This window comes from Rhinolophus sinicus, chromosome 16 (assembly GCF_057876585.1).
Source record: "Rhinolophus sinicus isolate RSI-liver-muscle chromosome 16, RSI-T2T, whole genome shotgun sequence".
In the NCBI taxonomy this organism is placed as follows: Eukaryota; Metazoa; Chordata; class Mammalia; order Chiroptera; family Rhinolophidae; genus Rhinolophus; species Rhinolophus sinicus.
In genome coordinates this window covers 20,491,224-20,516,359 of record NC_142516.1, presented here as the reverse complement: position 1 = coordinate 20,516,359, position 25,136 = coordinate 20,491,224, and the positions used below count along the sequence as shown (strand labels likewise).

At 35.7% G+C, this 25,136-nt stretch overlaps 1 protein-coding gene across 5 annotated transcripts in view; it reads left to right on the top strand.

Moving 5' to 3' along the window:
* MUSK (muscle associated receptor tyrosine kinase) overlaps window positions 1-24,779 on the top strand; it is an 83,722-nt gene extending 58,943 nt beyond the window's left edge. For 2 of the 5 annotated variants that reach the window (XM_019749520.3, XM_088792910.1), the window contains 8 exons: window positions 2,720-2,726; window positions 8,564-8,827; window positions 14,135-14,310; window positions 14,960-14,983; window positions 20,372-20,573; window positions 21,084-21,275; window positions 22,418-22,566; window positions 23,951-24,779. In XM_019749520.3, coding sequence (XP_019605079.3) covers window positions 2,720-2,726; window positions 8,564-8,827; window positions 14,135-14,310; window positions 14,960-14,983; window positions 20,372-20,573; window positions 21,084-21,275; window positions 22,418-22,566; window positions 23,951-24,633 — 1,697 coding nt within the window. In that variant the 3' untranslated portion in view covers window positions 24,634-24,779. Of the gene's footprint in view, window positions 1-2,719; window positions 2,727-8,563; window positions 8,828-14,134; window positions 14,311-14,959; window positions 14,984-20,371; window positions 20,574-21,083; window positions 21,276-22,417; window positions 22,567-23,950 lie in introns of those variants that run through there. The other 3 variants (XM_019749523.3, XM_019749519.3, XM_074330819.2) reach the window with 2 other exon arrangements.
* Window positions 24,780-25,136: the final 357 nt, after the last annotated feature.

The following is a 25,136-nucleotide window of genomic DNA, read 5'->3' as shown; positions in this document are numbered from 1 at the left end:
GGGACCACTTGTATCTTGAACACAAGCTCTGTGATACTACCACAGTTGATCTGATAACCCAGCTGGCTATTCAGTGACTAACAGGCGGGCGCCGTCTACAGCAGGGGTGTCCAAACTTTTTCAACGTTTTTCACCACCGGCCATATGCAGTAAAATACACAAACAGCCGGGCCACTCACTGGAGGTGAAGTACGTATTGCCTCACCTGGTTTATTTAAGTAAACTAAATATATTTTTGTAATTTGCTGCGGGCCAATTAAAAATGGATCGCAGGCCGCAGTTGGCCCATGGGCCGGGCCGCAGTTTGGACACCCCTGGTCTACGGAGTGGAGACGCTGAACAAAGGAATGATTCACATCCTGGGCCCCATGAAGCAGAATGCCGCGAGATTTTATCACGCTGCTTAGAACGGCGTGTAATTTAAAACTCATGAACTGTTCGTTTCTGGAATTTTCCATTTAATATTTTCAGATCGCAGTTGATTATAGGTAACTGAAACCACAGAAAGCAAAACTGCAGTTTTGTTTTCTAGGAGTTGATGCTTCACACTATTACAGAAAATAAATAGAACTTTGAGTTATACGTATTTTGTAATCAGTAGAGCTGACTGAATGTACTACCATGTTTCACGGGCTCTTTCTCGTGTCTGATAGTCACACTTCCCCTAATACTCTCCCCAATTATGAGACATGTGGTGATGTCGGAGGAGCACGTGATCAACTTTACCACTCACTGCTTTAGCCACGATAGGTAGAGAGTCTCCTTATCAACAAACAGACACTATCCCCTGGCATTTCATGGCGGCTTTGTCTGGTTTCATAGTGATTACGGGTTTTTTGTTTTTAATAAAAGGGAAAATAATAAATGAGTAACAGCCAGTAGCCACACCGAATTGCTACCAGATATTCTGCAGGTAGGCAGAAGAGTTAAGCATTCCTTTTACAATCCGGCAGATTTCGTACATTAGAGTCACTGTATAGTTTAGAAGACAACCAAACTTTTACTGACTTTTCCAGATAATTTAAAAGGTACTACAAATGTTAATGACTGTTGGAGATTTTTGGAATTTTTAAAAATTTAGTTTTGAGATAAAAGCACTTGTCCATGATTGCAAGGTTCTTGGACCCCTTTCCTCACTGTCCCCAAAAAAGGAAATGTGGCTGGAGAAATTCCTATAAGAAACACATGGAATCCCAGTGAATAAAAGCATCCTCTGATTCTCTTAATACTCTTGAGACAACCAAGCACTCTTAACTTAATTTCATTTTTCTTTACCTACTTGTCCTTGAAATAGAAACCTATCTAATTTTATTATCTCCTCCCAAGTACTGTGCCTGGACTCTCTTTGGCATGTCTCCATGGTATTGAATCCTCCTCTGACACCTTAAACCGAAGGCTCTTTGATATACATAACCTTGGCCTCTTTGTGTTTCAATAAGTTTCCTTCCTCAGCTGCTCTTAGAATCTTCCTTTACCTCTTCCAATTATCTACCATTTTCTCTGGAAGAACTTCCTGCTGCCTACTTCCATCTGTTCTATCTGTACAGTAGCAGAATTTTCATGAGTTTTGGGTCATGTAAGTGCCTCATGTAGGTTGGTGTTTGAGCCTCATCATTAGGCTCATTTTAATAAAAATCCATAAAGACAAGAGTCACACATTCAAGGTGACAAAAGTCCTCATAGTCACCAATCCCCACACATGCAAAAAGGAATGATTAGAAAGACAAATTGAGTTTACAAGGTTTTTCAAGAAGATTGACTGCTCAAAGGAATTCATTTTAGAATCCTTAAAGGCAGCAAAAGAAGGACACCCAAATCGACCTAAAACCTGCCAACAGAGTTAGACCTGGACATTAGGAGACATTCTATTAAGGCCAATTAGTTGTAGGCAAGGCATGTTTTACTTACGTTTATAATGGGAGTTGAGGGACAGGAGGAAGTAAATCACAAAGTGCTTGGTAAAGAGTGTGAGCTTTTAGATTTCCTATACAAAAAAAAAAAAAAAAAAAGATGGAATCACTCAGAAATGCTGGTCACTATACCCTCACAAGGACCCCCATGCCTTGGGAGAGTCCAAGTTGAGGCCATTGGTGCTAGGAGCCCCATAATCCACCCGAGGGGAGGGCAGTTCCCTCAGTCCCCTGAGCTTTCACTCTGTGAGCATACTTCATGGAGCCCAGTGCAAAATAAAAATACAAGTGTCCCTTGTTAAAAAATTAAGTATTTCAGGACAGCAACAGCAGCGCATTAATCTAAGCACGTGGCCCTTCTCTGTGCAAGACCCTGTGTGTCTGCACAGGTTGCTCACCACGAAGCCAATAGGTCTGTGGGAATAACAGCTCTCTCAGCCCTCCTCCACGCTCCCTTCTCACCTCTTCCCATTTAACCTCCACATCTTGCTTTCACCATGCAAAGTCCCTGGGTGGCTAACAGAGGGAAATTCGGAGCTATGACACTGTCTGGGCTGATGGTGCCCATGGTTGCTTCAACTTGAAAAGAATTCAGTTCCTGTAGACACTTACTATTTTCTTAATCTCAGTCTCCAACTCTGCCTTGTTAATGCGGTATCCTCCTAACAAAAACAGGGAACTTTCCAGAAATTTAGAGATTAGAGGTATCAAAGCTATCTCCTGCAAACCTTAAGATGAAAATGTGCTAACTTTTGTTTCTTTCCCCCTTTATTTTGATTTCCCACGGGAACGTCTTTTCCTGTTAACAGCATGGAGGTAAGATATTGTTATTATATTCATGTTCTGTTTTGTTGTGTTTTAATTTTGTTTGGCATGCCATTTATTGTCTATTTGCTGAGCACTGTCATCTTTCAGAAACTTTCTAATTTCTAATCATTTTATTAATTATATTCTTACAAGACAATGGTGAAGATGAAGATAGGTAGCATCTGTTGAATACTTATGAAGTATCAGGCATTGTTTTAAGGGCTTCACATGCATAATTTAAAGTTATCCTCAGGAAATCCTATGAAATAAGTACTATTATTATCCTTATTGTACAGAAAAGAAACTAAGAGAGTTCCTTTGAACTGGAGAGTTCCAGTGACTTACACAACTACTAGTAAATTATAGGCTTGGAAATGGAACCCAGAACTGACTCCCAAACTTTCCCTCGTTGCTTTGTCCTGGTGATAAGAAAGTATCATCTTGTAACATAACATTTTGCAACTTACAGTGTTTTATTTGCAATAAAATTGACTTTCATAGAAACTCTGTGAAGTGTGACAACTATTTTTATCTAATCTTACAAATGGTGACACTGAGATTCAGAATAATTAATAATAGTAATAATGATAATAGCAGTTAAGTTTTGGAGTACATTTCTGATCACCACTTTTCTCATATTAACATTTAGTGACTTAATGGGGCAAGAACTATTATTATTCCCTTTTTTTTTTATCCCTGATGCACCAAGGCTGCCCGGACCACATAGCAAACCACAAAGCCTCAATCTGAGCTCAGGTGGACAGCCTCAAGAACTTAGATTGGTAACTACTACACTAACCCAGACAGTACAGTAACTGAGCAAGACCTAAAACCCCAATCGCTGCTTCTAATTCTATGAAATGAAATAATTCATGCATAAGGAAATTTGGTTAGTTCTTGATCTTGTCCCAGTTCATATAGCTTTGATGTATTCTTTTACCTGTCACAGTTTTAAGAGACAGAGTCCTGATCCTTAAGAACTCTACAGGGAGGCTGAGTCTCTACAGAAGGGATGTAGAACATAAATGTGGTAAATGTTAAAATGCAGGCTACTAGCAGAAGAGATGCCATCTTTCATTCACACACGATTTGGCACAGCTGTCCTCTCTGTATATTTTTATACTATTCACTCTATTCCTGGCACTATATTAGAAAGCAGAGAAACAAATTAAATTGTACGTATTCCCTGTCTCCAAGAAATTTACATTTTACTAGGGAACAGAGAGAGAGAGAGAGAGATTACAAGACAACATAATAACGGAAGCATATACAAATTCCAAGGACTCAAAGACAGAAATAAATCATTAACATGAACATAAATGCGAATGAAAAACTTTAAACTCATTAGTACTCAAATAAATGTTAATAAAATAAAAATGCCATACCCTTTTTCACTTATGATAATACAAGCACTCCCAAACTTTGCTGGTAGAGAGAAAATTGCTATAGCCTTTATAGAGAGCATTTAGCAATTTTTATTGAGAACCTTAAAATTGTTGTATCTATTAATCAGGTAAACCCACTCTTAGTAATCTAGTTAAGGAAATAATAAGTGTATGAACAACAAAATTCAAACAACCTTATATTTATTAGTGAAATATATGAGCAATGTCAATATCAATTAATAAGATAAATTGGTGTGATTTTAGGACCATGCTTTTGAAAAACATAATGGTATAGGCAAATGTCTATCATGCTAAGTAAAAATGCAGGATACAAAAATATGTTTACAGGATAATTCTAATTATCCTGTTGATATAATTATATACTATGTATAGTACATATAATACTGTTATCTATTATACTTATGTATACACTAATTATAACTGACATATGTACGAATAAATAAAATATACAAAGTGTTTATATATTGGGCTAAGATAAATTTTGGAAAAAAAATTAAATTTAAAATTGCCGTTACATCACTCTCTATTTTACACAATAAATAGGTAATAATTTTAGTCAGAAGAAACAGAAGAGGTGTTTTTCACAGAAGGCCATGTCCTTCTCCTTGAGGACATTGGGTTTGGCATTTCAGAAAAATGACATTCGATCTATCTATGTCTTAGAGCAGGGATTGGCAAACTTTTTCTGTAAAGGGCCAGATATTAAATATACTTGGCTTTGTGGGCCATACCGTTTCTGTTGCCACTGCTGAACTCTGCTGTTGCAGGGCAAAAACAGCATAGACAATTCATCAAAAGGCGACCATGGCTCTGCTCCAATCAGGCTCTTCTTATAGACACTGAAATTTGAAATTCGTATAACTTTCACTTCTTAAACACCATTCTTAGTTCACAAGCAGTATAAAAACAGGCAACGTGGAATCTGACCTCTGGGTTGTAATTGCTGACCCTGCCTTAGAGAATGAATCACATACAAAGACACTAGGCATGAAAGAATAAAAACAATTCCAGTTTGCTTTGGAGATTGGAAGTGGCATAGAGCCCCAGTCATCACACTTTTGGGGAAAGTACAATGGGAGACCGGGCAGATCATACATAAGGAAAGAAGGTTTGTCTATACCAGAGAAGAGGTACAGGTATGTCACCCCTACACGGTGAGAGAAGCTGTGGAGTTTCCACTGGAGTGGAGGGGTTGTCTTAACTCAAATAAACCACAGCTGGTCATCTGCATGTGCCCTTTGGACAAAGTGTGATGTGTTCAAAGTAAGTCGAGGTCTCACTCATAGAAACGCAAGATGGTGTTTTAATATGGGATTCATGCATGTTAAAGCAAATGAGAGTAAAAGGCGTAGTGGGAATCCTTTAAATACTCCACTTAACCAAGGAGAATTGTCTGCTATAAAAGAAGTTAAAACAGGGACTTGGGATCAAATATCCATTGCTGCCTCTAAAAAGAGAAACTACAGAAAGGAAGATCAGTCAGGTTTAGTTTGTCAGGAAGAGAGAGAGGGACTGGCTCCAGGTGCAATAGTAACTAGCATTTGGGGAGATAGTCTGGCAGATCATTCCAAAATAACAAGCATTCTGTGCTCAGATCCCTGTGACCTCTGTCCCACTGCTCAAATGAACAACAGGACCAGCTGCTTCTGCTGTTGCTCCATCGGCAGTCCCAAGATCTGCCTGCAGAGAAACATGACTTCACTTGGACAGGGAGGGGTCTCATCACTTGCAAAAGACAGCAGAAGACACCAAGGAAATTCTTTGCATTTATCTTATTCACCAATTTTTGCTGTGAGCTTCTTTCAAATTTTGTTTAAGTGATAGTAGGAGGTTGAGGGATAAAATGGCCCAATTTGTCTCTGTGCTTTGCATCTAAACTTTGAACATTGCATAAAATTTGAGGTTTAGAAGTCTGCAAAAGAAGAGAGAAAATGGAAAAAGAAGTTGTTTCAACTCTGAAACTGTGACTGGGCATTCTCTTTCTCTCTCTAGATAGACAGATGATAGATAGATAGATAGATAGATAGATAGATAGATAGATAGATAGATAGATAGATAGATAGATAGATAGATAGAGATAGATATAAAACATATGTATATATTTGGTCCTGTGTATTTCTTACATTTTAGAACTAATTCTAGCATAGATATACTACCAAAGCTAAGTCTTTTATGCTCCCAGAAACATCAAAGATGTAGAAAATTAATAAGAACTATAGGCACTTTGTATTTTATGTTTTTTTCCCAGCATGCAAATGGTTTTCATAGGCTAGTATAAGCTTCAAGCTGGCAGAAAAAATAACCAAAACTGTAACCAAGATCTCACTTCTATTCAAAAATCTATTCTGCTTTTTTTCTTTGGATTTTTAATTTTTGCATTATGTAGCTATTGCTCAAAAATAAATGAGGACTCAATACTCTTAAGCCAACTGAAGTTGTTCAAATATTTTTTTAGGGCTTTTATTAAGAGAAGTAGCAGCAGAAATCCAGAGGAAGAGTTAACAATTGATTGTTAATAATCCTTATCTCTGAGGCTATTTTCATTAATTTTTCTTTTGTGTAATTTTTCTTAGTTTCCAATGTTTTTGAAAAATGTTTTTGTGTAACTAAAGGAAAAATTATGAATGCTTTTAATTTTAAAAATACAGAAAAATAACAGAGTCATTCAATAGTTAACACATGATAGCATGAATAATTATCAGCTCAGAGACACTGGGGGAAATTCGTATTTAACTTTTATGTGATACAGTTTTTTCTGTTAATAAAATGAGTCACACCTGCTCTTACCCATCCTCCCTTTTTACCAAGATATTATATTAATATGTGAAACCATTTCGTAAACCAGTTTGAGCAATATCTGGTTATTAGGTATTATTATTCAGTTTCTTAAAGCACAGCTTTCTTGCTTCTCTTGAACTTTCTTAGTGTTATTATAGACTGGATTCCCTAAGAGGAGTAGTCATAGCTTTTTCTCTGGGTGTTTTCCCAACCTTATCTGGCCCATGTTTTCATGAGAGTTTTATGTTTTCTTATTCAAGGCCTTCTTTTGAAAAATCCCCAACAAACGACAAGTAATGCAGTCAAATTCACGTTGGCTAATTACTAAAAGGCAACTATGAATTAGAGGAAAATTCTGTATTACAAAACACTATTTTAAAGTACATTTTTTCTTGGAAGTTCACTGTTTTACCTGAATGAGTTATATCTCACTTAATAGATTTGCTTGAAAGACTAGCAAATAATGGTTTCTAAGTATCGATTTTTCAAATTCAAATAGGGTTTCTTAACAATATAAAATTTGTCACAAATTCCAATTTGTTTAATTTTCTTACCTTACAATCCTTTATATAAAGATAACAAAATGCTAAATTCCAACAGTTGGACAAATTAAATGAGAATACAACTTAAGAGTTTTCTGTCATTATTAAAGATAGAGATCTTATGGAAGGCATCAGAATATATTGAGACCATACCAGTGCCTACACGTAATAAGTGCTCAATAAATATTTGCCAGGTGAGTATAGGAATTATTTTTATTTTTCCAATTATGCCATTAAGAAGGCAGTGGATACCTGAAGAGAGTACCAGCAGCGTTATCCATCCTCCCTATTGTTCTCTTCAATTGTTACAGCAGATAAGCTTTAAATCTTATTTTTGGGTTAGCCCTAGAGATTTTACAATTTTTCTCCATACATATTACGCTTTAGCACACAATAACTTGAGTTCAGAATACTTACTTACATCGCTATACAGATTAGGACATTGGGGCTTTGAGTGACCATATGACTTTCCCCAAGACACTTGATGAGAAAGTAGCGAAACTAAAGATGCTACTTAGCTCCTCTGAGAGCAATATCCTATGCTTTCTTCCCCTATGTGGCTCTTTTTATTCTTTAATAGAATGCTGGAAAGATGTGTGAGTGACAGAATCCGTGTATGGAAGGTGTCGCAAAGATGTATGCATACAATAAAAGTCAGGTACTTAATTATCCTAATACAAACTATGTTTGTAAAGCTACAAGCTTTTTGGATCAGAGTAATTATTATGCTCAATCATTTGTTAATCATCATGATGACTATGTTCTTTTCTATGTATTTATTTGCCTATGTAGCTTATTTGTAAGAAGCATGTGAGGCTGCTTAACTTAACTAGGAGCAGTCAAATTCTATTTATAATGTAAATGATAAAGATATGCATAGTTTCTAAAGTTTTCCACATCCATTGTCACCCTTAATCCTCATAATAGCCCCCTAGAGTAGTTGGAAGTGACATTATAGTGGGTGGAAATGAAGACAATATTCAGATTGAGCATGTCAACCAAGTTGTGCAATTGTCTCCTATTTTGTGATGCAGAAGTGGAAACGGAAAAAAAAAAAAGAAAAAGACTGAATGCTAAGAAATAACATGTGATTGGGAATGTTGTTCATTGCTTCTTTCAGTAAACCACAGAAAGATAATAAAGGTTACTGCGCCCAGTACAGAGGAGAAGTGTGTAATGCTGTCCTGGCAAAAGATGCTCTTGTTTTCTTCAACAATTCCTATGTGGACCCTGAGGAGGCCCAAGAACTACTGGTCCACACAGCCTGGAATGAACTGAAAGCACTGAGTCCACTCTGCCGGCCGGCTGCAGAGGCTATGCTGTGTAACCACATCTTCCAAGAATGCAACCCTGGAGTAATACCTACTCCTACACCCATTTGCAGGTAAAATTAAAAATAATTAAATAAATAGGAAAACGTATTTGTCTGCAAACAGGAAGGGTTTTCAAGAGAGGAAGTTGTCACGTGCAATAATAAAGGCAAAACGTGACTTGTGTCCAAATAGAAGGTAATTATTGACAAAATTCCTACCATGTAAATCTACCACTGATATCTTTTAATAGAAGCTCTCTGAGCTTCTAGAAAATGTCATAAAAGGTATGTTTTCTTGTCCTTGTTATTGTTTGTATTATCATATTCATAAATATCCCTGCTTTCTATGAAACAAAAAGAAATCCTGAACTAACACAGACCTCATTAGTAAGCCAAGATAGAGAAGGGAAAATAAAACTACACTTCAGGTGTTTCAGCATTATTTGCCAATAAATGTGAGATCATGGTCAGTATTTCAGAATATTACTTTATACTGTATGCTATATGTATATTACTTTAAAATACATTCCACCCAATATTCTAATTTAAGTACTGGCACTCTTGTCTCATATGGGGGGAGGGAAGAAGTAGATTATAAATAGCTACTTCTTAAAACCCCCCATACTCTTTAAACACAGAAATTCATAAATCCATGTTCAATAGAATTATCGTTGCCTTTATTTACATCTTATGTAGAAAAGACAGGACTCAATCTGGCTTTTGAGACAAATAGAACAAAGTTCAAATACTGTTTGTACCACTTTGTTATGTGATCTTGGCTAAACTTCAGTGTCCTCATCTGCAAAATAGAGTTGAGAGGATTAAAGGATACATTGCACTCATGGTTTATATTAGAAACTGGATCCATATTGTTCTCTTTTGATGAGAACTACCAACACAGTACATTCCTACTTCTGTTTTGATAAAACCAGGAACTATTTAAATACTGAAATCATTTTAGCACACTCTCTATTTACCACGGAGGACTATGAGGTCATTAAAATAGGGACTCTATGCCTCAACTTACTGCAGATTTTTAGGGTTTGGAGACATTGTAAAAGTAATATAATTTGTTGTTTCCTCACCTAAGAAGATTATATTTTCATCATGCATGACATGTAAGTATCTCTCAAGGAACACCCAACGTTAAAATTGAATTGCATGTTTGGATGATAGCACAAATTAATTGATTAACTTTCCAACATTTATGTCCTAGATCAGTTCACATGCATGGGCCACAAATGTTCTTTTTAAGATTGAAAATAATTTACCCTTTTTGTGTTTTTAGGAAAAACATCTCTTTCATTGAGATTTCAAATTTATAAAATAGCATAGTCAATTATCTTCTAAATATGTAAGTCATTTGTAGTGTACTTAAAATTTATTTTTCCTAATTCCAATTGTCATTTAGATAAGTATTTTTTATCTGAAAATTGTTTCTATTTTTTTAAATCCTTGTAGTTAAACATTTTATTTGAATTGGGGTCAGAAAATATAGTCTAAATTTTTTACATTTCTATATTTTATTGAGGTTTTGTTTTCTCTGATATATAACATTTTTTTGCTAAATCTAATTTATTTTTTTAATTAAAGTTTATTGGGGTGACAGTTGTTAGTAAAATTACATAGATTTCAGGTGTACAATTCTGTATTACATCCTCTATAAATCACATTGTGTGTTCACCACCCAGAGTCAGTTCTCCTTCCATCACCATATATTTGATCCCTTTTACCGTCGTCTACCACCCTCCTCCCCCCTGACCATCTGGTAACCACTAAACTATTGTCTGTGTCTATGAGTTTTTGTTTCTCATTTGTTTGTCTTGTTCTTTTGTTGTTTTTGGTTATACACCACATATCAGTGATATCATATGGTTCTCTACCTTTTCTGTCTGATTTCGCTTAGCATTATAATCTCAAGATCCATCCATGTTGTCACAAATGGTCCTATTTCGTCTTTTCTTACCGCTGAATAGTATTCCATTGTGTATCTATACCACAACTTCTTTATAATTAATAATTGTAAAAAATCAGACATTTGAAAAAAAGAGTCTCTGCTTTTAAGGTACAAAATTTATATGTAAATATTAGTATCAATAATTAAATTGTCCAGTTCTTTCTGCTCTTAAGTGAGTTTTATCTGCTTGATTGAACAGTTCAATAGTGATGCAGTAAACATTTTCACAATAATTGTTTTTTTCTAAGAATGAATTCTTTGCAATTCTGGCAACTTCAACTTTTTACACCAATGACATTTGAACTAACATTGGGCTTACTGTCAATAACTAGTAAGGTTACTTTTCAGATGTTCTCATTTTATTCTTCCTTCCTTTTTCGCTATGTCTTTTACAATATTTTTGTTTGCCTTTATCCTTCAAAGTGGTTCCAAAATCTTAAACAATTTTATATTCTACTTCTAGTTATTTCTGAGATTTTTAAAAGCATACTATTGCTCATGGTTTTCTGATCATAAACAGTCATTCAATAATTTGTATCACTTTCCATGAATGGCAAGGAATTTCAATTATTCAACAAATACTGAGCTCTTATGGGGCTACCAGGACTTTTCTAGGGTTATTTGTCCATGGCACTTACATTCTAGCAGGAGAAGACAATGTGCAAGAGACATAATAAATAACCGTGATACTTCCTTAGAGGGTGTTAAGTGTCATAAAAAGAGAAAAAACGAACACCAGGGTAATGAAGATCAGGAGTACCAAGGGGTGGGGGAGAGTTGTAATTTTAAAATAGGATGTTGCGTGAGGGCAGGCCTAATTAATATAGCATAATTTTACTGAGTTCTCCACACTTGCTTTTTGAAACATTATCTGAATTTATAAACCAGGTTAGTATTATTTTATTCAATTGTGTTTATTTTCAGCTTTTACATTTGATTGCATAACCATATATACAAGTACCTAGAGGAGCGCTCTCTGACCTTATCCCTCCCTGATGCTCACTGTCATTTGTTTCATAGGAAAATCTTTCTTTTTCTTAAATTCTGTTTTGATTCATCTCTTGTTCTGCTGAAATAGGTGTTTTTCAGATTACGTGTTAAAATGTTTTTCCTGTAATTCTTATATGTATGTGGATTTGACTGGGTATTTAAGTCTTGTGTTACATTCAATTTTCCTCAAAATTCTATGCACTCTCACCAATTATTTTTTGTTTGTGTTGTAATGAAGAACACAGAAGGTAATCCTGAATTTTGTTCTTTTATAGAGAATATTTTCCTCTTGCCTGATGGTAGGAAGATTATTACCTTAATCCTTCAGATGCAAAATATTTATAAAATTCATCTGGGAGTCGATCTCTTTCCATTATTTTCTTTCTTATAAGTTATATATATATATAAAATAATGGAAAATATGCTTTAATCATCAGGTTTATTGCTCTTTTTATCTTAAAAATGTTTTCTTATAGATCTTTGAGTATTTTTCTATTTTATGTGCTCTACTTGTCTTGTTGGGACACATTATTATTTGTAGTTGGTTGTGTTACTTGCTTACTCCTTGGTTGTGTATATTGCTTACTCCTCCCACTCAGTTATCTCTTCACATATCATTTACCTTTCATTCTTTCTTCTACATTCAGTTAGAACTTCTAAAGTTTTCCTCTATTATTTATTCAGTTTCTTATAACACCATTTCTTTGCTATTTTCGGTAAAGATTTCAAGTCTTTAATGTTGGTTTCACTTCTTTGTGGTCTTTATTTTCTTCAGTTACTACCACATTCAAGTTAACCCACTCTTCAAGCTATTGTCCATTTCATTTCATCCTGATTTTTTGCCTTGCAAAAAACTCTTTTATAGAGGGCCTGCTTTAATGCATGTCAACGAAAACAAAGCAAAACAAACAAAAAATTTTTCTCGTGTGTTTTTCCATGTAGAATAAAATATAATTTTCCCAGGTATTTGCTTCCTCCACATAATGTGGGCTACAGAATTTTTTTTCTTATGTCCCATGTTGACTTTTGTACAGTTTAACTGTGTTGTCTAAATGCAGAACACTGTGCTGTGTGCTCAAGGGTGGGACCCAGGCATAATAAGAAGCAAGTTAAGCAACACTCTGCTAGTTCCTCAGCTTCTCAGAAGCTTGGAAAGCCAAGAATTCGAAATCCTATTGTGATACTCATGACCCTCCTGTATCCCATCACAATCGTATGCACAGCCCTTTAATCTACACGTCTAATTGGCCCATGTTGGCAAGCAATTACCTGGGAAAGCAGGAGTGTAAGCATGAGTATTAAAAAAAGACACCATTGTGGCATACACACAGACACACCTACACAGACACATACACACACACACTGACACACACAGACACACACACACTCACACACACAGACACACACACACACTCACAAATACACTCACACATACTCTCGCACAGACACACATACACTCACACACACAGACACACTCACACTCTCAAAAACACTCACACACAACACACTCACACACACTCACACACACACACAATTTCCTCCTCTCTGTATCCTTCATATAGTGAATGAACATCACTGTTATTATCATTAACTTCTTTAATTATCTTCAATCCTCTTATTATTAACCCCAAGTATATTAATTTGGAGTTAACCATGTTTCGCCTATGTAGTCTATCTTATTTTCTGTAAGATAAGCCAGGACAAATATTAATCCACACAATTCTAATTAGTCCACCTAGTCTTTCTTCAGCCTCTTCACTCATAATACAGCATATGCATGAATAGAACAAATTCATATTCATATAGGCATTACTCTGGCTTTCTCACATGGAAACACACACGGCAATGGGACAGGACTCGGCTTCTCCAAAGCTAGGGCAGGGCGAGGACCCACATGCTCTCCTACAACCTGCTAGGAAAGTGGTGCTGCTCTGTTTGGAAGACACATCATGCCAAGACACATTAACCCCGAGATCACAGGAAAATCTCCCAGGCTGGGCACTGATTGACAAGATCCGTGACTTTTAGTGTGTGTGTTTTTAAAACTGTGTACCTTGTTTCTGTACCTTTGTAGTTATTTTAATATAAAGTTGAGAGAAGACAGATTAGGGATTCCTAACCTAATACCTTTTTAATTTAAAAGTTCTACTTTTTTTCCAAAGGAAAAAAATAATTTACATGTAATCTTATTTTTAAAAAGTAGCATTAATTATGTTTTAAAAGCAAAACAAGATAGCCTTTTGTCTCACAGAGTGATACCACATATTCATAAAGTCTCACGTTATTTACAATAAAACAGTCCTTTCAAAAATCGTTTTGCTAGAACAACGTACTCTGATGATGTTTTGAAAATACCGAGTTTAGCCTCGGCCACAATTTTGGTTTTAACATGTCATGATTCATCAAGTTTTGTTCTCCATAAACTATTTTAGAGAATATTGCCTGGCAGTAAAGGAACTCTTCTGTGTGAAAGAATGGCTGGCGATGGAAGAAAAGAACCAAAGAGCAATCTACAGATCTGGGATGCATCTGCTGTCCATGCCAGATTGCAGCACGCTCCCCAGCATGCACTGGGACCCGTTGGCCTGTACCAGACTGCCATATTTAGGTAACAGTTCTCTCAAGAGTTTGGAGGTTAAGAGAAATTTACTGTTTTTGAAGAAACTAAGTTGTGAACTTAAATCTCCTAATTTTTCTAGACATTTCTAATTTTTTTTCCGATCTCTGCCTCCCTCAGACATCTAATAACAGATTTCTACTGCTCTCCTTATTGCATAGGTTAGCATAAGGATTTACTTCATTTGTTCTAAAAGAAATAGAGCACTTTTAACTGCTGCTTGAGATGTTACCTTGTTTTCTCAGGGGACTATTATGAGAGCTTGTAACATTTTCTGGAACAGTGCAGAGAAATGGCTAAGAAACTTCTCGTACTTTGTCAGAGGAATGGAATAAAGTCTTCTTTCTTAGCCAACGAAGCAGATTTTTAAGCATGCAAAAATAAGCCACATGTTTGAAAATGCTGATCTCACAAAACAAAGCTGAATGGCTGCATGTTGCTTTAATGAACTTTGTAAGGAGCTCTAACAGCTAGCTGGTTTAACTTCAAAGACGCAATCCTTTCACATTTGAATGCAAAGAATGTTTTCCAGTTGCATATTAAAGAGCTGAAAGAAGTTGCAGTTCTTAGCATTCTCTCACAGAATACATGAGATACATGGATGCTCATTTAAAACACATTTTTATCCTTTCCCCTTCAGATTATAAAAAGGAAAACCTAACAAGTAAGTAATTTTGTTTGTGCCCTTGAAACCTTATGTGTATGTAAATGGATTCATGCATGCGTATGTACACTCATACTGAATAACGTCCAGAACAGACTGTACAGCTCCTCTCAAAGGCTCGCCACCGTATCACCCAGGGTAGAACATGAAGGGAGATCATTTAAGATCACAGTTTATAGCTTCTAATTAGGCCATGGAGAGCACCACATTTAGCGAATTACACAAATATCTCCTACCTCAAGGTTATTAGCTTGCTTGATCCCTTATATGACTATAAAATTAGCCAGATTGAAAGTGTCACCTTCTGACTTTGCATTCGTGATTTTTGTACCATCTAATTCTTTAGAGTGAAACCAAATGTCTGTTTCTTCATTGAGCCAATTCACAATCTTCATTTGTGACAACAGATCCTACTTTTAGAAGATAGCTGTTCTTTAAGACAGCTAATTTCTAATATAAAGCCTACAGGGACAAATCAAAAGGGTAGTCTCAAAATTCCTAGAAAGAATTCAAGAAGTTTGCTTGAAAAGGAATGTTCTAGAATCTAACCTGTATCAAGTAGTGCTTTAAGCTACCAGAATTCAGAAATCTTCAGAATGATATTAGAAGAGGTTTTCATGTCAGTTAACTGCCCTTGATTTGAGTGTTCTAAGGCTTATTTACTTCCTGTAATACATATTCCAGCCTAATAGCCACTGAACTTGGCTAAATGCCAGGTTTCACCAGCTTACTTCAAGGATGAATACTTAGAGTTATTAAAAAGAAAGAATACTATTGGTTGCAAATGAATCACTCAGAGTTAATAAACAACAGTTATGGAAAACTAAAAAAAAATCTATTATTCTGGGCCTGTCAAATTGTTATTCCCAAATTAAAGGAATTAAAAAGAAATCTCTCTATTCTTTGTCATATAAGCAGCCAAACTTTACTTTGATTGGACTTTTAATTGATGACTGGGGTTATCCTTCAATTGTTTACTTATTCATCCATTCAAGTGTCCATTGAGGGTTACTGTGTGGAAGGTGCTGACATTTAATCCCAGATTAGACAGGAACAACATGCACAAAAAACATCCATATTTCTTTCACACCAATTGTAAGGATATAAGTATAAATTAGCTACAATAAACCCATTTCCTATTCTTGAAAAACAGTTTTATGAAATCTTTTGTACATACAAGAAAATGAACTCCAAATGATCATTTCGTCTGAACATGTCAGGGGAATGTCTAAGAGTGCGCTCCTGAGTTAAATTCAATTATTATTATTAAAGAAATTGGCATAATCTCTTCAGGTAAGTCAACAGTTGAACAAAGAAGGCATCCACATTAGGTAGCGTGCCATATTCTACGGGGGTGAATAAAGCTCTCATATATTTTTTGAAGACTTTCTTGATTCTGAGTAAACACTAAAGGATATTACCAGTTCACTTTGAAGGGTGATGGAAGATTTTTGTAAAATTCATTTGTTTATCTTTTGTATTATTTCCTTCTTGCTTGGACACAGACGAGAATTTCAGGAGTTTTTATTTTATAAGTTCTCTTGCTGAAGTGAAATACCTTTTTGAGCATTTAATTCCTGTGTACTATTTACACTATTTGTCTGCTTAGCAGGCATTTCACTATTCCTGAATTCTTGAATTCTCTGGGCCACATATAGTTTATGTCTTTCCTCAGATGGGTTTGGGTGACAGAGTCTCTGAATCCTTGCCTATCTTCAGAATCACTATCTTTTACCTGGAGAGTTGAAAGCTTTATTATCCAGATACAGAATTCTCGAGTGACATTTCTTCTCTCTCTAGATATATGATCTCACTCTTTTTTTACTTCTAATTTTGAAAATGAGTTGTCTGCATCTGGTTACTTTTTTCCTATAAGTAATTTGTTTTTTCTGTCCAGAGAGAAACATAAAATTTCTCTTTATCCTTGTTATCTATATGATAGAAATCCAAGGTAATGCTGTGTTACTAAACATCTCTTCCGACTCCACATTCAGGACTTCATATTGATAGCTTAAAATCAACCAGGAAGGGTGTATCTATACCATGGAAGTCAAGCTGCAGCTGGGTGATCTTTCGAAAGCAAAAAGCCCATCATGCTGCTCCATTATTTAAAACCCTCAATGAATCTCTCCATTTACTGCAGGGCAAAGTCCAAATTACTTAACTTGGTTTAAAAGGCCTTTTATGATCTACACCTGATATCTGCAGCCTTACCTATAGATACTCCCAGCTCAACAATACAATCTTAAGTGTGCTTTTAGAAAGGCATCACAACTGCTTGGTTCCTGCCCTGGTCCATGTTATTCTTTCTTTATAGAATACTATCTCCCTGCCCTGGCTCCACCTGACTCCTTCCCCTTTTCTACACACACACACACACACACACACACACACACACACACACACGGACACGGACACGGACACGGACACATCTTTAACTGGTTATTGCCTACTCACCCTGTACATTTACCTTAGTTACTTACTCTAGAAAACTTACCCAGTATTCCTAGACCTGGAGCTGGGCTGCCTCTGGGTGTTCACAAGCATCCTGTTCTTACCATTCTTGAAACACTTTTTATGTTTTACTGTAATTATCTGTTTACTAATTGTTTCTCAGTTAAATTCTTTAACACAAAAACCTGTCATGTCCACCACAGTATTCTTGATATGTAACAATCAACATTAATTTAATGAATACATTAATGTGTGGATGAATGAGTTAATAAAACACTCCTGATGTTCAGAGGAAAAGGATAAAGAGATAAAATTGATGAGGAGAAAAGTTTAAAAGGAAAGAAACTGGAGATCCAAACTGATCATTTGAATTCAAAGATATAACTAGTCACTCTAAGGAAGACCAGAGCAAATAAATCAGAAACAATAATCAAGGAATAACAGAACAAAACTATCCTTAGAGGAAAAGTAATTAAATCCATAAAGCAAAATTATTGTTCAAACTATGCCAATTCTTGTATTTTGAAAACAAATCTTACTAAGTCACCACGGATTTTTCTTTTACTATGCCATCGAACTCTATTTTCTGATATTTTTGAGAAAAATTACTCTTATATTTATTAATGAGATTGCACTACCCATTTATGAATTACATTACATTCCCTCGCATGTTAAATATGGTATGAATTGCTCTGTAAAATCCAGATATAAAAATAGCTACTTCTTCCTTTTTTTTTTCATGATTGCTCCTACTTTATTATTAGCAGCAAGTTCCACTCTCCAATTTAAGCCCCCCTCCCCACCTAGCTTGGATTGATCTTTAAAAGATTTTGGATGATACAGTCCGAAGAAAATAAGATCGACTTTCAAATCAATCAAAGAGGAACCTGGGAATTCTGTTTAAGTCCACCATTTCTGTGACACTCGATGAGAAATGCTGTCATTGGTTCCGCACAGATGTCTTACTGCTGTGCTGGTGTTCTTCCAGTTCCAGATGCCACTTGAGTCACAGTAATGACCAAACTTGGTCTCCACAGGCTTCAAAACCACTTTCTTAACTATAGGTGCTCCGGACAGAATCACTGTGTCCTTCTAGGCTAAGCAGTCATACGTGGGCACCCCTTGTAATCTCTGCTTTTACAGTGTCCTATTTCACATGACTTTAGGCACCTACTTTAATAAAAGATTTCTTTTGACTTTGTAATGTTTTATATTAATATATTTCCTTATATTAAATCACTATTCTCTTACCATATTGCAGTCAATTGCTAATCATTCACTTAGGATCTTTTAAATCTATGTTCAATAATCTATGAATGTGCTTTTCTTTTGTGCTAACATTGTTAGGTTGTGACATTCGTATTCTAATAATGTCCTAAAATAATTTAATTTTTTTTCTCTTACTGGAACAGACTATAAAATTTTAAAATGTTATCTCTGCCAAGACCAAAAGAATGTATCCATAATTCCATAATGACTTTTAAATTTCTACTTATAGCTTTATTCAGATTTCCTAATTCTTTAAATTTGGTAATTAATATAATTTTCCTTAAGATTTTGAAAATGTAATTGCATAATTTTTTTTTTTTGCTGGCCTTTGACTCGTGTCATAATTTCTTTATCATTCCTAATTTGTATGCTTGTGCCTTTCTTATGTTTTAAAATTAAAATTCTGCTAATTAGATTACTTAATATTTATAAGGACCAACTATTCATCTATTTTTTAAGTTGATCGTTTGTGGTACGTGTATTCTAACTTATTAATTTCTGCTTGTTTATGACTGTTACTTTATCATCTATTTTCCTTTGTTTTCTGTAATTTTTGTTTCCTTTCTAAAGTCTTGAGTTAAATGTTTAGTTCCTTCACCTTTATTATTTTTAGTTAATGGAAAGAAATAACACTATGAGTTTATCATTCAGCACAGCTTTGGCCAAATTCCATACACACAGTTAGCAAGTTATTTTCTAATCTATGACTGTGGCTACTTTTTACTCATTGATTGAAAAGAAACTCAATTTTTTTCTTTTTTGGATTTTATTTAATCTATTGTTAATTGCGCTTTGGTCAAAGAATAGATCTGCATAATTTCTGCTTTTGAGTTTTATTGAGATTTACCTTTGTGGCCTGAGAAGAGATCATATCTGTCAGTATTCCACAAATGTTTGAAAATAAGTCTATTCTCTCTATTTAGAATACAAAGTTCATTCTTTACTATTAAAACATTCTTGCTGATTATACTATTAAAATACTCTGTATTCATATTTTTGTCTTTATTCAATCAATTAAAAGGATTTAAAATATAATTAATACAGTTGTTTCAATAGATACACAATGGACTTTGCACTCTACAGAGTGATGCATCTTTTAGTTTCCAGCAGGAATGCAGATTTTACCTTGTTTTTATATTGCATTGACCTTTTCAATAGGAATTTGACCACAGTTCAGCTGTTAGACAAACTGCTCAATCGTGTGTCAATATTTCCATTTTTCATTTTCTCCCATAAACTTTATTCTATTTGTAAATCAACAGTAAATGTGTATAAAAGCTCAGCTTTAGACAATACTGACTTCAATATTTAATTTCATGAAGATATTTATTTAATAACTTAATTTCCATGATTGTTTTTGGGTTATAAACAATATAATGCAATGTAAAGAGCACTAACCCAAGATGTGTATTTGTTGTGGGGAAAATAAATGTTTTTTTTCCTCTGAGTCTTATCTTTAAAATTCCATGATTCTATAAGCTGGATTTACTGACAATTGGACCTCACTGGATTCTTACAATGGGACTTTACAGACATATAACCCGAGAGAATCTGATACATAACAACCTATTCTTAAAATTAATTTTAGTTTACTGATGGCTTGAATACAAAAATTGCATCTTAAAAGTTTAAGAAAGAATGAAAAGAATTATTGTTTACTTTCAGCATTCCCACCAATGACATCCTCAAAGCCGAGTGTGGACATTCCAAATTTGCCTTCCTCCTCCTCCTCCTCCTTCTCTGTGTCACCTACGTACTCCATGACTGTAATAGTCTCCATCATGTCCAGCTTTGCAGTATTTGCGCTTCTTACCATAACTACTCTTTATTGTTGCCGAAGAAGAAAACAGTGGAAGAATAATAAAAGGTGAGATTCTAGTTTAAGCTGATCACATGTAGTCATGTTTTAAAGTCTACATACTTGATATTGGAATTGGGGATAAGAAAAGGAATACTTATAACACTACCAGTCTCTTTATGACATCCATTGCATTGCTTTAAAATTAAGCACTCTCACCATGATCTTGAAAAACATCGATAACTTTTTGCATAGGATCACATGTCCTACGGTTCATTTTTCACAGCAGAGAGAATCTAAACAATAATTTGGAAGAATATGGCTATTCCTGCTTCCCATCTCCGCCCTCATGTCCATTGCCACTGCTAGATTGGACAGTGACAGAATCCCTGAGGAAATGTGACTTTTGATTCTAGACCAAACAAAATAGTTCAATGCTCTAAAACTGAAGGATCTTTGGCTGCTCAGTGACTTATTTGTTTCCTTCTAAATGCCTTATCTCTTTAGAACCTAAGTCTGAGTACAAAGATCTCACCTGGTTCTTAGCTCGTTACTGAACATACCTGTTTTAACCTGCAGAGCATCAGCGGCAGTAACCCTCACTACTCTTCCTTCTGAGCTCCTCCTAGACAGACTTCATCCCAACCCCATGTACCAAAGGATGCCACTCCTTCTGAACCCCAAATTGCTCAGCCTGGAGTATCCAAGGAATAACATTGAATATGTGAGAGATATCGGAGAGGGAGCGTTTGGAAGGGTCTTTCAAGCGAGGTAAATTTACTCTTATAAAACATCCCTCCTACTGAAATATGTTGTGTCTGAAAAGTTACCAGACCATGACCTTGATGTCTATGCAGTATGTATCACAGTTATTATTAAATTAGTTAATCTTTAGTGTCATTCACCTGATTTGTACTGCGTATTATACTTTGAATCTAAATAATTTCCCTCTCTGCTGAAAAATAGTGTTGTGTATATGAAGAGAATCTTTATTTGTAGAGTATTCAAATTACAAGCACTTAGCAACATTTAATCATCTTTCCTTTTCAGAAAAGCATTTTGTCGTACATTTTTTACCATAATTTCTTGCATTGTTCTTAGGAAATAACTCTCACATTTACTTCTCTTCCATTTTCTATCACTATATTCTCCACTTTATTTAAAGTTTACCTTGTACTAATGTTTCCATTGAAGAACTCAGAGCCTGATGTGTGTAGATATTAAATACAAGTCGGTGTTCATAGAATGGCAACATAGAAAAGGAAAAATAATGCAAAAATGTCAGAAAACAATGCGCTCAAGAGATGAATATGTATTAGGGCCAACATTTGCCCTTTGTGTGAATTGGGATAAAATACCTTCTCTGCATGGATGTAATTCCACAGACACAGAGCGGGGCCAGAGAATGTGGACACCAATTGTCACTTTGGCCTAGTGCTGTTGAGTAGGACACAACTTTATGTGCTCTCAAGGTGGCCCTGCTATGAAGTTTACATGATTAATGAAAATCTAACACAAATCCTTACTGAAAACCAACAATATGCAAGGTATCATTTTAGGTGCTTTGAAAATATAAAGGTGAATAAGTTATGGTCCCTGCCTTCCAGGAATTTAGAAGGGGTTAGGATGGTAATGGTAATCCCATTGGGTCTGTGCACTTTTAAATGCCCATAATTTATAAATTATGCATTTTTTTTCAAACTTAACCTATGTTGAAAGTAGCCCTAGTGATTTTTCTTAATTGGAGGCAAGGAAGTTTAAGTACAATCTACTACTATTGGCATTTTTCTTTGATTCTGTGGCTCTAACAAAGGCTGCGTACATGGGGCGATGTATATGTGTGGGTAGATATAATGTGACTATGTATAATATTCCTGAACTTTGCTTTCTTTCTAAATAAATGTACCTCTCAGGGCTCCGGGCTTACTTCCCTATGAACCTTTTACTATGGTGGCAGTGAAGATGCTCAAAGAAGAAGCTTCAGCAGACATGCAAGCAGATTTTCAAAGGGAAGCAGCCCTCATGGCAGAATTTGATAATCCGAACATTGTGAAACTCTTAGGTATGAAAATATAAGTGAAGACATTTATTGTATCAGAAAACAGAAGCTTTTCAAGGGTTTTCATAGTTCATTTGTGCTTTATTTTCTCACTCCTTGATCAGGGAGATGTCTCTCTTCCTTTCCGTATAATATTTTCTGTGTCAAGGAGTGGAACATTTCATTAAATCACCTCAGTTCAAGAAAATTGGGGTTTTTAAATTTCTCAGAGAAATATGTTGTCATTTCATTAATTTTTCTCTCTAGTATATATAAATATACTGATAGCTAAAGTCCCTGGAATTAAAAACTAACCTTTAAATAAGCCAACTTAATAGTATTCTTCATTTCTCTTCATTTCCCTTCCTGAACAGAGACATCTAATTAATTATTACCTGAAAAAAAAAAATAGATCTAATAATCTATTTTTTATGGTGAGGTAAAATTGTGCCCAAATGAGCTAATATTACAAGTTGCCCATTTTCCCCTCTCAACAGTAGCAAGATTTTAAGATTTGCAAATGTTCTCCTGACACTAAATCTGAGTCTATTTATATTAACATTCTGTCCTTTCTAAAATGAACATAGTAAAACCTAAATTTCAGAATGGTTTACTGCAGCAACCTTGAAAACTTCATCTAAGATTTTGGATTGTGTTTGTTCTCCTTTCCAAATTTCATACATCTTCCATTATTATCCTACTTCAGTGAACTACCGTGTTTCCCCGAAAATAAGACCTAACTGGAAAAGAAGCTCTAATGCGTCTTTTGGAGCAAAAATTAATATAAAACCCAGTCTTATTTTGGGGGAAATATGGTATTAGATAGGGCTGCTATGTCTCCTGTTCTTACCATATTTCCCCGAAAATAAGACGGTTTTATATTAATTTTTTCTCCAAAAGATGTATTAGGGCTTCTTTTCTGGTTAGGTCTTATTTTCAGGGAAACAGGGTAGTAGAAACACAGAGGAATTACCTTATATACTCAAAGCAAACATCCATTCATAAATTCGCTCTCTAAACATTGAATACTTGCTCTGCCAGACATGTGGTAGGTTTGCAGAATTTAAAGAAGAAAACATGACCTCTTACTTTCAATGTGCTAAAACATTGTGGGGGAAACTTCAAATAAATGAATGCTCTCATAATATAGGATAGTAGGTACTATGTTGAAGGATGATAAAAGGAAAATCTGATCCTGGAAGGGTCGGGAGCTAAGTTACCCTAGAAGGAGTGATAAACAAGCTGCATCTTAAAAGTAAATAAAAGATGTTTACCATTTGACTGTGATGCTGTCAACAAAAAAACCAGTTCCCCATATTTTCTGATCTGGTCATTTGCTTTTGGAGTGCTCTTTCCAGTGGGTCACTTTCGAAACCCAACCTAACAAAGGATGTTATTTTGGTTCTAGGTGTGTGTGCTGTGGGGAAACCCATGTGCCTGCTGTTTGAATACATGGCCTATGGAGACCTCAATGAATTCCTCCGTAGCATGTCTCCCCACACCATGTGCAGCCTCAGTCACAGCGACTTGTCCATGAGGGCTCAGGTCTCCAGCCCAGGACCCCCGCCCCTCTCCTGTGCTGAGCAGCTTTGCATCGCCAGGCAGGTAGCCGCTGGCATGGCTTACCTTTCAGAGCGTAAGTTTGTCCACCGAGATTTAGCCACCAGGAACTGCCTGGTGGGTGAGAACATGGTGGTGAAAATTGCTGACTTTGGCCTCTCTAGGAACATCTACTCAGCAGATTACTACAAAGCTAATGAAAACGATGCTATCCCTATTCGCTGGATGCCACCTGAGTCCATTTTCTATAACCGCTACACCACAGAGTCTGATGTGTGGGCCTACGGTGTGGTCCTGTGGGAGATCTTCTCCTACGGCCTGCAGCCCTACTATGGGATGGCCCATGAGGAGGTCATTTACTATGTGCGCGATGGCAACATTCTCTCCTGCCCTGAGAATTGCCCCCTGGAGCTGTACAATCTAATGCGACTGTGTTGGAGCAAGCTGCCTGCAGACAGACCCAGTTTCGCCAGTATTCACCGAATTCTAGAACGCATGTGTGAGAGGGCAGAAGGAACTGTGAGTGTCTAAGGGTCAAAGACATGCAAAGAAAACACTGCCATCTCTCTCAGGCTCTGTGAGCCAGAAGAATCCAATGCCAGAAGCCCATCAAGAACCACATAGGAAAGAATAATAGTAGACATGAGTAGCATGTGATTTGTTTCTTGAGAAAAGCAAAGACAGTGCAGAACTGACCTATTGAAAGTTGATGATTGGAAACACAGGCTAGGAACTATGTCAGATAACCTGAGACAACTACTCTTCCTCATGGGGAAAGTTTGTATTACATATTGTACTGGAAAGAATGTCATCTGTTCATTTCCTGAAATAGCTGGCTGCAGAGTAAGAGTCTGCTGTATTAAATTTTAATATGAAATGTGATACAGAACTTCATTTTTAATAGAGTTAATTCCTGTCCATTATGAGAGTGGTATAGCTTCATGTAAGGTATTTAAGTAAAGCACAGAAAACAAAAAAGAAAAACCATTCATTGTCTCCCCACCCAAAGAGGAGTGTTGGTTTTTTATTGAATT